The sequence below is a fragment of the Sander lucioperca genome, chromosome 4 (assembly GCF_008315115.2).
Source record: "Sander lucioperca isolate FBNREF2018 chromosome 4, SLUC_FBN_1.2, whole genome shotgun sequence".
NCBI classification, from domain to species: Eukaryota; Metazoa; Chordata; class Actinopteri; order Perciformes; family Percidae; genus Sander; species Sander lucioperca.
In genome coordinates, this window is record NC_050176.1 from 16,575,434 (window position 1) to 16,586,889 (window position 11,456).

Consider the following 11,456-nt stretch of genomic DNA (forward strand, 5'->3'; position numbering starts at 1 on the left):
ATTGTTCTCCAATGTTTTCTCAATTAGCCTTTTAAAATGATATCAGATTAGTAAACAGAATGTGCCTTTGGAACATTGGATGAATGGTTGCTGATAATGGACAATGTAGATATTGCTTTAAAGATCAGCCACTTCTTTCTACAACAGTCGAGAACCCTTTTGCAATTATGTAAGCACATAATGTAATCTGAAAACTGCTGCCCTGATTAAAAAAACAATGCAACTGATCTCAGCTGGTATTCTGTCTGTAATGGAGTGGAATGGAAATTTCTAAGTGACCCCAAACTTTTGACCGGTAGTGTATATATAAGTATCTGTAAGTAGAAGTAATATAATCTGTACGTAGGCAAAGACACTACGAAAATAGTCTTTTCTCACATAAAGTCCTCTCTTTCCCTCCTTTCCTTCCAAACCAGAGAGAGTTGGAATACGAAGGGAAACCTCGGTTTGGTCCTGAAAACGAAGGGTTTTTCCACCCTCAGAGGATTTATAAGGATAAGTATGATGGAACATGGCAACCCATTCATCATGACTAACTGTAATGAGTGAGCAGGAGTAATTTACTGTCATGGTGACATCATAATGATTGGGAACGGTGGTGATTTGTTGCATCCCAAAATCCTGGAAAGGGAAGGCGGAAGCTCAGGTTGTCTTAAGTGAACTTTATTAATCATATCATACATAAGATTTTGCTACTGTGAGTGATGTAATGTAGACTCAATAATGAAGATATACAGATTTATTTATCTAGGTTTACCTTTTTAATAGAAAAATCTAATCAAATCTTTTAACATTTTCTAGCAAAACTAAGTATTTAAGCACTGATTACAGTGCTCGTTCTCAGATGCTGATTTTGAAAAGTAGACAATTTCCAATTTATTAAAGGGCACATCAGTTTGAGCTCCAAAGAGTTGAGTTTAATCTCTAAAACTGATCATACCAGCTTGTAGTCAAACAAAATACAATTTCAAGAAATTGTGATTTTGTAGGATGAGGGAAAGAGTGTTGATACATGTACATGTGCGTTTGTTTACACCTTTATCTCAGTTTTTATCTTTTGATTTCTTTGTAACAAAAACATCAACTACCTTTACAATGTTCTATACATTATCTGCAACCACTGTCAGAAACATTTAGACTGTTGTGGATTTCCTAGGTGCCGATATTTCGAATCAAGGAATTTACACGGAGACCGGATGGTGCAATAAGATCTATATTCACACAAAAGATCTGAGGTACTTTCTGCACAAAATAACTGGGGACCCTCTTCAGCATTCGTTTCTTTTATACATCGGGAGAGAAGCTTCTTACATCATCATCAGTGTGCTTTTAGAAATATGTCTAAAAAAAGATTTTTTTTTACTCTCTAGGTATCAAACATGAAACCTTTGGCGCTGAACGCACGTTTACCAATCACAAAATTCTTCCTGCTTCCAACACAACAAATGGTAACAAAAAAAGTAGAGTGAGGTATTAATTCTGCCTCAGCAGTGAAGGCCTGCAGAAGGAATCCAGAATCCACAATTATTACTGTGACTTATAAAGTGTCAGGTTTAGTTCCATCATAGTGTTAATCGTGTCAAAAAGCGTTAGCTGACGTTGTTGTTTAGTAGCTAGCTCAGAGATTATCGGCTAATGAAATTACTGATTACAAGGCACTGTGTCCGTGTCACATTGTCATTAGGGGCTGAGCCCCCCCTAAAGGTCTGATCCTAGAATCAGCCCTGCACTTATCCTTTAGCACCAGAGAAACACAGTGATCTACTACATCCCTTTATAGCATTTAGAAACCACATGTTAAGAAGAACAGAAAATACACTGTGGAGATGTATGTAAAACACAGCCACCGGCTTGTTCTACGTGTAACTGTGACTTTTTTATGAAGTCACAACTCTCCCCTGGGAGGCACCACAAGTCCTGTTAGTGAAGACTGACCACTTTGAGTGCGAGCACATTTGGAAAAACCCCGGTCTGAAGCGAATGTTCTCGTTGACCCTCACAAAAGCTTCTGTTCAGATGCTGCTCACGGTGATGAAGTGGGTGGCTGAACACGCCAAACAGCTAGAGGGCTGGAGTTTGAGTGTGTTAGTGGCGAAGAAAGTTGTACAATCTTGAAACAGCACTGAAGGTGGTTAAATCATGACTCACAACGCCATCTACTGTTTACTTTTAGTATAACAATATAAATGTTAAAGCTTAGTTTGAAAAAATGCCTGAAAGGAAAGAATGAAAGTTTAAAAAAGTTGCTTTAGCATTTTATTAAATCACGCACAGTTTTATTGCCATACACAGGTACAACAAATCCTACTGAGTACATCTAAGTCTTATCGAGATAATTACGATTTTCCTTTCTCTACCTGTTTTTATTTCTTGCTATAATATTAGAATATTCTCCCAATGCATTTCACAGAATTGGATGTCTATGGTACTTTGGAAGTTTTAACATCCAGTGAGTCCCAGGATTGATAAAAATACAACTTTGTTACTTAGCCAATTACTATTCTGTGTCTGTTTTATTCTTTTAACTGAATTGTGTAGTGACTGCACACCAACAATTAGGTGCTGGTCATAGCAGTGTCCTATTTAGAAGAGAGGGTGACTGCAGAGGAAGCTCACCGACATTTTAACAGCGCCTTGGAAAAACCTAAGTGTAGTCGAAATGTTTGTGCAATGAAGCCATTTGAGTGTAGTGGGTCATCCTCTCTTCTAACTTGGTTTTATTTAATAGAGAGTTACTGTCTGTAGAGCCCTTTGTGACTCAACGTGCAGTGCAGTTTCAAAGTAAACAGGGACGGGAGTTGTAGCACAACAGTCCTCTGTAGTCGCCGTCCTGTTTCTCTTCCAGCAGTTCTTGAGTTTCTCAGCTCAGCACCTGTCTGTGGTGACGGGCCAGTGGGTGTGTGGACCTGGCGTCTGCGTGGCCTGTTTGCCAACCGCAGCTTCAACAATGTGTGACTGTGTCAACACAAATACCACTCCTCCGCTCTCTTGATCCTCCTTGCTCAATCCCCAGGAGCAGGAGGAGACAGCATGGGGGCCAAGTCAGTGGATTTATTTTCTTCCTTTACCATGTTTACCGTGGTTTTGTATCTGGAGAGAGAAGAAAGCAGGTTAAAGTTTGACATATAACTAGAGCTGTTTGTCATGGAGAGACAGGGTTGTAGCCAGGATTTTAAAAATACTGAGGTCAAGAGTGCAAAGTCCACCAATGCAACCCCAACTGCTCTGACAAATGTGTACAATATGGAAAAAGAAAAATGTAAGAGACTTTCTCTGTTGGATATATAAATCAGTTGAACATGTTAAAATGTATTTTTGACTAAATGCTGTTTCAAAGTCTTTATAACCCCCAAATATCCTTAAACAGTATTAAGGGCATGGCCTTGGTGCCCTCAATGGTAGCTACAGAGCACTATGCAGACTTTTTAAATGTGCTGTATAAAGAAACTGACTGATGGGATGTAACTGCTGTAAATGTAACTGAGAAGTTGTTCCGAAACCAGTATGGGAAATGCCTCGGATTCTGCCTTAAATGCTGGTATCGGTAATATGCAAGTCTATTCACCGATCAAATACCACACCATGTAATATAGCCCCCAAGAAAATCTACTTTAAAAGTAGTTAATTATGTTATTTCTCCGTTATGACCGACTGTCAAATTAGATAATAAAAGAAAGGCATTCGTTCTCGCAAGGGTTCAACCTGAGCCAGCAACAACAGTGATACTGTAGCAATCATATCACGTCCATACAGGGTAAGTAGTATACAGCTGTTGAAAACAAATACATCTCTGGAACATCTCTACTGCAGAGATGGTCCACTGAATTTGCCAGTGTTATGTTTCACAGTGCCAGGGAAGAAGTCCGAGGTTCTGTGACTGTCTGAAGCTCCCACCTGCTTGCCTGAGTGTCAGCTAAACATTTTCTTTAGTTTGGAGAAGAAGCCTCCCTCTTCATTCTGCTGCTGCTTGTCCTGTCCTTCCTCTGAGCTGGTCGACTTGGTGCCAGAATCTGAGGTGCTGCTGCTCCCTCCTGGACACAAACACACACTGCATCAGCTCAACTACTCGCATCGCTGCAGTGCACAGACACTGACTGAATATCTGTCTATTCATTGAACTAAAATCTCTTCTCAAGTCACTTAAACAACAACAAAAAGTATTAAACTTGAAACTGTAGAGCTTTTGTTCTAAGAAACCTCTGACTAAATGTGATTTTATATGTTTATATGTATGTATGTACCTTGTTTTATTTATTTTCGTATGCAATGTATCTGTTATTTTATTGTTTGTATTATTTTGTGGTTTTTTTATTTATATCTTTATAGGAATTAGACTTGAGATCTCTGTGCTATTGCTGTTTACCTGATTCTTTGTATAATGCATTTAGTCAAAATAAAAAAAATAAAAAAGCTATCTGTGTCCATGCGTCTCTCTGCATTCTAGACTGGAGTGATGTTTTAGCTGAACGGTGGAGTTGAACTCTAAAGGCCTCTTTACAGTCGCCATTCCCGACCTGTCGCGCGACAATGTGACGTCAAAATGACGTAGATCTCGCTGGCGCGCCAGGATTTAAAGTGCGCAACCAGAGGTCTATTTCTTTTCAGCGGCGCACGACAAAGCAGAAACAGGAAGCATGGACGAGTTCGAGGGCAAGCTTTCCAAGCAAGTGCACCAATAGCAACTGCATTCTGACTGGTACCGGATGCCAGGACTAGAGTGACTGCAAGTCTCTCTTGTACACTTACTGGGTTAAGATGAGTTCTTTTATGGTGAATGAAAGGCTTGATCCGACGAAGTAGGTCATCGAATCGTTGTGCAGACATTCTGAAGTATTCAAAGTGCTTCTCTTCGTCTATCATCCTCATTTGTTTCACGAGGATATTGAACTCACCATATTTATGTCTGGCGTTATTCAAAGGACGAACATTCCACCTTCTTTTATTTTGTTTCTTTGCAAGCAGGCTCAAAAGCAGCTGTTCTTCCTCAACCACTGACTCCAATATCATCTTAGCCACTGTTGACATTGACGTCAGTTCTGCCGTTGTTTACCTTTTTCTTCTTCTTCTAGTCCGTAGAAATAGCAAAGTCGGTAGCCTTTCCTCAGTTGTGACACCTCTGTTCAGGAGAAGACTCCAACTAGTGTCGCGACCACCATGCGCGAGTATAAACAGTTACGGCGCTCCCATGACGTCACACTGGCGCGCGACAGGTCGGGAATGGCGAGTATACCGCTCGCTTAGCACTGACCTGCAGAGGGCTCGACACCGTTGACCGTCCCCTGAACATCCGTCTCCTCTTCAGCATAACTCAGCAACAGAGAGCGCTGTCTACGAGTCAACTTCCTGCAGGAACAAGACACCAGAAACACAATTTAAATATCCAGACTGAATCGCGTGTAACTGTTAGCGCTTCACAGTGTAGGTCATCAGAATCAGAAACAAGGAAGAGAAAAAGTCAAAGTAAAAACATATGTAGAAAAGACATTTACAATAAAAGTATGTAGAATACATATGTATATTTTAAAAGTGAAAAAGAGCTGTACAGTCTTTAAAATGAAGAGAATAGACTAAGGGAGATGACAGTATGAAGATAAATCTAATACACTTTTAGTACTGCACCATTACATAACATGGACAAATCTTGATGTATTGAAGCCAAAGTCCTACAAAATGTGATAATTTAACATGACATGTCAACAATGAAGAAATTATGTTTTTTTATTAGAAATGCTTATAGTCGTTCAGTTATTGCAGTCATTATTTTGTTACAGCAATAACTGATATTGTCATGATTTGCTAAAACAAGTACAATTGTCATATTAATATATTACAATTAGGCTCACTGAGTAGTCAGCCATGCATTTATATCAATCAATCAATTTATTTGTCTTGTGAAATCCTACCCAATACCATTTCAGTAAAATGTAATCCTGTCAGTTCCTACAATTTATGCATTATAAACAGTAATACTAATACATGTGTATATATGTGTATGATGGAGGGGGGGGGGGGGGGCAGTTTTAGGCAGTGTATCACATCTATGTGGGTCTTACTTTGGCACTCTGATCTTGATGTGTACGTAGTGATCTCCATAGCTGTGACTGTTCATCCTCCGAATGCCTTTCGCCTGCAGCCGGATCACCTGATCACCCTGGCAACTGGCAGGAATCTGAAAACAACAACAGAAATTTGCGGTACTGAAGCACTGTGAAAGGAAATGAACATGATACATGACACATGATACATCCAAAAATAAGAAATGGTAGTGCCATTAGTTCAAAATTGTACAGTACTTGACTAAATGTACTTAGTTGCTTTATAATTCATTAAGTATTTTCATTCAGACATATTGAATGAAAGGAAACTGGTCCTTATTTAGCATGAATTGAACTCACACTTCACTTGAACTATGACTCTTCTGAATAAACAAATATCAGTTGTCTGTGTATTCTGAGTAGGAAGAACAGTCTCAAAATCAGTATTGTAACTCTGAGGGGGAGATTGGGGAGTGATGCTGTATATTGTTCACATAATGCAGCCAAACTGTTCATTTGGCCACTCCTAATGTTTTTGCTATCTCTCTAATGGATGAAACAGCTTTTAACTCAATTGTCCAATTACTTTAAGTCCCTTGAAATGAGGGGACTATGTATGAAAATGTTTGCAATTCCTAAACCCTTACTCCAATTTTGATGTCTCGATGATTTCTCTTCAAATCCATTGTGTTAGCGCACAGGGCCAAAATTATGAAAATTGTGTCACTGTCCAAATATTTCTGAACCTAACTGTACTTACCAATATACTGATGGGTTGATAGAGGCCCGGTGCTGTGGTTGTGCCCCCCAGAATGGCCTGAGCTACAGAGATGAAAACATCCGAGTGGATGTCTACTCCATTGCGTCTGAACACCGGGCTTCCCTGAACCTGCACAGAGACATTTCAGAGATAACACGTCAAACTCAAATGCGTTGCAAGAAATGAATAACACCTTCAATACTTTAACAACTAACAATACTCACCCTGAACGTAACCAGGATTTCTTTTGTCCCTACTGACATGCGCACTGTCTGACCATTTTCCACTCCTGTGAGAAAATGTCACAACAACAACAACATATTTTTGTTTGTCATTATGTAACATCTTTCAAATCTAACAGTGGGCAAAGCAGGTTTACTGCCTTGAGTCAAATTACTGCTTGTGTCAAATTTACATAGACTCACAATTTGTCACATGATTAAATATACTGAGATATATTGAGACTCTATACATGGTTCTTTTCTTTTTTTTTAAACAGATGTGTGAATTTGTTCCTTGGGTGATTGGGCAAAACCTACCAGCAGGTACTGGTACAGTGACTGTCTGCCTCTTCTTGGTCTGCCCTGAACCTCGGCACAGTGCGCAGTGCGTGTTTATGATTGATCCCTTCCCACCACAGCGTCGACAGGCGGTGCGCATCATGAAAGGACCCGTGTTGAGTGACTCCTGCAGGCGGCAACGCAGACAGTAATGCGATGTATAGTGGCTGACTAATAGAACAGTGTGGTGAAATCTTGAGAGGAAACTAATGGAACAATTAGAACCCCGATAGCTTGAAGGTAGTTAACGGGCCCTGCTAACTATCCTGCTGCCACCTGTGGGTCTGAAACTCACCATGCCAGTGCCGTTACAATAGTGACAGTGAGACACTTTGGTGCCCGGCTCATTGCCCCTTCCATCACACCTCGGACAGGTGTCCTCAATGTTCACACTGAGCTCCTTATTCGCACCCTTCGCTGCCTCTGAAAACGTAAGCTCCATCACAAACTGTGGAAAGACAGAAAAAAATTATTATCTTCTTAACATTTAATGCATGTATGTTTAACGAATTCTTTACTTTAATAAGGATAAACATGTTCAAATAGCAAAATGAAAAAAACTTACATGTAGAATAATGGTTTAATGTTAAAATATCAAAACATGTTGGTGCTACAGTGATGGGAGTTCTGACCTCGGGCCTTTGTTCAAACATGTTGTGGATGCCTCCGAAGCCCATTCCTCCAGTAAACTCTCCAAAGATCTTCCTGAAGAGCTCCTCAGGGTCTATATTGGTCCCCCCGGCCCTGTAGTACTGCTGCTGGCCTGCTGCCCCAGCACGGCTTGCGTCGAAGCCTGCCGCTCCGTATGTGTCATACTGCTTCCTCTTCACCTCGTCACTGAGCACCTTCACACAAAAACCAACAACAATGATATTTTGGGTTTACTACGCAAGTTTGAATAACATAATTTGATGATGCTGCGCATCATAAATTACTAATTCTCCTGCACTTTTACATAACTGGAGTGGTAACTAAATTATCTCTGACACTTTTATGTAATTGGTTTTGTACCTCATAGGCTTCAGCCAGCCTGGCAAACTTCTCTTTGGCCTCTGGGTCATCTGGGTTGGTGTCCGGGTGGTACTTCTTTGCCAACTGGAGAGAGACAAAAAGAAGGAAGAAACATGAGGGCAGAGAATGAGAAACCAGGATTTTAAAGGTCTTTCTTAAAGCTTTAGTGCGTAACTTTTTGATATTAATGAATGTCCGTTACATTCAAGCCATTGCCAAATGAGTTGCTACAACGCTAATTAAAGCGTAACTCTCGCCAAAATGCAACCTAGGGTCTTTTTGTGAATGTACCCGAGTCAAACTTTCGTTTAAAAATATATTTAGGACGGAAGCGCCACTTTTAAGATTTACCGTATTTTTGTTTTTCGGTCAAATGGCCTTTTGAATGGGAGTGCTAGGGGCACTTTTATGCTAGCCTCAAAATAGCTATTTTAAAACACTAAGAAGGCTCGACACAACATGAAACTTTACTCCAAGTATCACCAGGGTCTCTACACCTTAACTACACCGGTGCACAAGGGATATACTAAATCTGTGGCTACTTGTTTTGATATGGACTAGTTTTGACTCCCGAGGTGGTAGGGGCCAGAAACAACAAGAGCTATGGTGAGTTGTTCAAAACCTCTCTTTTTAGTAAACTCTGGGTACACAAACAATGTTCTCAATGCTGGAGTTCATGTGTAGATCCCCTGGTGATACTTGGAGCAAAGTTTCACGTTGTGTCGAGCCTTCTTAGTGTTTTAAAAATAGCTATTTTGAGGCTAGCATGAAAGTGCCCCTAGCACTCCCATTCAAAAGGCCATTTGACCGAAAAATGAAAATACGGTAAATCTTAAAAGTGCCGCTTCCGTCCTAAATATGCTTTTAAACGAAAGTTTGACTCGGGTACATTCCCAAAAAGACCCTAGGTTGCATTTTGGTGAGAGTTACGCTTTAAGACTATCAGCACCACACAACTCTCTCTGTATTTCTCAGTGTGGCTATGTTCAGAAGACCGTGTTGTCCGGTGATTTTCCCGCGCAGAAGCCTGAGTGAAGATAATGACCTCTTCTGAAGAATCCATAATGTTTTTTTAATCCTCCATGTCCTCCTTGCATACTAGCAACTATGTGGGGGAGGGATGGGGCGGAAGGCTTGTATCATGTGGACGCGCCAACAGTTTTGTTGTCATTACTTAGAATTCCTCATGAGGGAGACAGAAACTACACACTATAGCTTTAAGGTACCCAAACAAACATAACATTGTGTAAAACAATAGTGTGACACAGCAAAGTGTTTCTCTGACCTGGTAGTAAGCCTTCTTGATGTCCTTCTGTGTCGCAGTGCGGGAGACACCCAAGACTTCATAGAAGTCTGGCTTGTTTGCCAACCTGCTGCTGGTATGAAAAAAGTGGCAGGCAATGCCATGGGGACATCTCGAGCCTGCAGAGAAAAGGACCCAAAAGTGACTGTTAACATCATTTATGAAATGCCCATAACATGTCAGCAAGAAACAAACATGGCATCAAAGCTCCTGACTGTACTCCCGTCAGCACACACAATTACGTATAATGTAGGTAATAATAAAGTATGAATAAATTAATTCAAATTAGCTCCACCTTCACCAGCTGCAACACAGTGATGTGCACATCAATGCATCGATAACCAGTCCAATAATCCAGTAATATAATACGATTCTAAAATGGGCCATTCTGCATAGTGAGTACTTCCACTGTTGATATTTTTTTGTTTGATGCTAATACCTTTTGAACTTCTTCCTATGTAGGAGTTTGAACGCAGAACTTTTACTTGAGTAAAATTGTAGTATTTCTACTTTTACTTAAGTAAGAGATCTGAGTACTTCTTCCACCACTAACCAAATGATGCTGACACAAAGGGCTGTACGGCCATAACATATGGTCAGTGTGGAACTGATGTAATCATACTGGTAAACAGAGAGCAGTTACATCATATACCAATGCTAACTAGCCTTGGAGGACTATGGTAGCCTTAAGCTGGCTGCGCACTTTCTAATGTGCACAACACAAAGCCTGGAAGACGGGGTTTTGTATATTTAAACAAACTGCTGGCGTTACAAATAGTGACAGAGGTTTGCTGCTGCTATAAGAAACTCTCTTGATGTTATGCTAACAGTTAGCTATCTCACCTGTCAGTCCTCTCAATGTCACGACATTTCCATGTGTCCAGGAGCTCCGGCTAACCGCTATCCCTCCCCGGTGTGTCTGCCATATCGTCGCTGAACAAACTCCAGCATGTCTGGCGGAGAGAGTCAGAAAACGACCGCTACGGTGTCCAGTAGAAACTGATGTCGATAACCAGCGTGTAGTCAGCCGTGCAGCGGAGGACGCCATTTTCGCGTCACTACCGGTGTCAGCGCATCTGCGGTCTGCGCATGTGCGAGTTATTAAAATTGACCATAACCAAATCAAAGTAGTTAACGGACTCTACTGCACTTGTCCATGTTGTGCTACTTCACACCTGCTTCACACTCGCACTGCACTACATTTACTAAACTATTTTAAAACCATCTTGGATCAGCTGGAAAATGCATTGTCACAAAGCTGAAAACAGGGCTGTTTTTCCTGAGCTCATGAAAAGTTGAATTTTTAGATATCCTACGTGGAGACGTATGGTGCATTGTGCGTCCCTCTCAAAAGGAGTAATTTTGATACTTAAAGTCAACTTTTTATGGTGCGTTGTAGTAGAAATATACCGCAGGTAGATGTGACAACTTCTAATTTATTTTGTTTTAAAGTTAACATTTTACTCTTGAGAGCACAATAAAATATCTTTGGCACCCTTACATTGAGGGCAAAGGTCATCCGGAACAGCACAATTGGAAATTTTTCTGTTGCCCATGCTGTATTTGTGAGTCAGTTGCACCGTGAGATCGACTTTGGTTACCTTTCTTCTTATGAAATGTGTTTGTGAAATAATTTCATTGAAATGTTATTATACCACTACTCACAAAAAGTTAGGGATATCTGGCATTTGGGTGAAATTTATGGAAAATGTAAAAAGTTCAAGCTACAGTGGTATTATATCATGAAAGTAGGGCATTTAAGTAGAAGCATGCAATGGTGATTTCCT

At 40.5% G+C, this 11,456-nt stretch overlaps 1 protein-coding gene across 3 annotated transcripts; it reads right to left on the reverse strand.

Moving 5' to 3' along the window:
- Positions 1–2,227: 2,227 nt before the first annotated feature.
- On the reverse strand, positions 2,228–10,755 carry LOC116042968 (dnaJ homolog subfamily A member 3, mitochondrial-like). 3 transcript variants are annotated; one of them, XM_031289449.2, is made up of 12 exons: positions 10,513–10,755; positions 9,652–9,788; positions 8,367–8,450; positions 7,988–8,200; positions 7,651–7,803; positions 7,335–7,482; positions 7,020–7,084; positions 6,796–6,924; positions 6,054–6,169; positions 5,249–5,343; positions 3,903–4,031; positions 2,228–3,090 (listed from the first exon to the last, which is right to left on the reverse strand). In XM_031289449.2, exons 1-11 carry the CDS (start codon positions 10,715–10,717, stop codon positions 3,910–3,912), a joined length of 1,467 nt encoding a protein of 488 aa, XP_031145309.1. In that variant the 5' UTR covers positions 10,718–10,755; the 3' UTR covers positions 2,228–3,090; positions 3,903–3,909. The 3 variants fall into 3 exon arrangements, with proteins under 3 accessions (XP_031145309.1, XP_031145308.1, XP_031145310.1); XM_031289448.2 differs by having other exon boundaries at positions 3,895–4,031; XM_031289450.2 differs by lacking the exon at positions 3,903–4,031.
- Between the last annotated feature and the right edge of the window lie 701 nt (positions 10,756–11,456).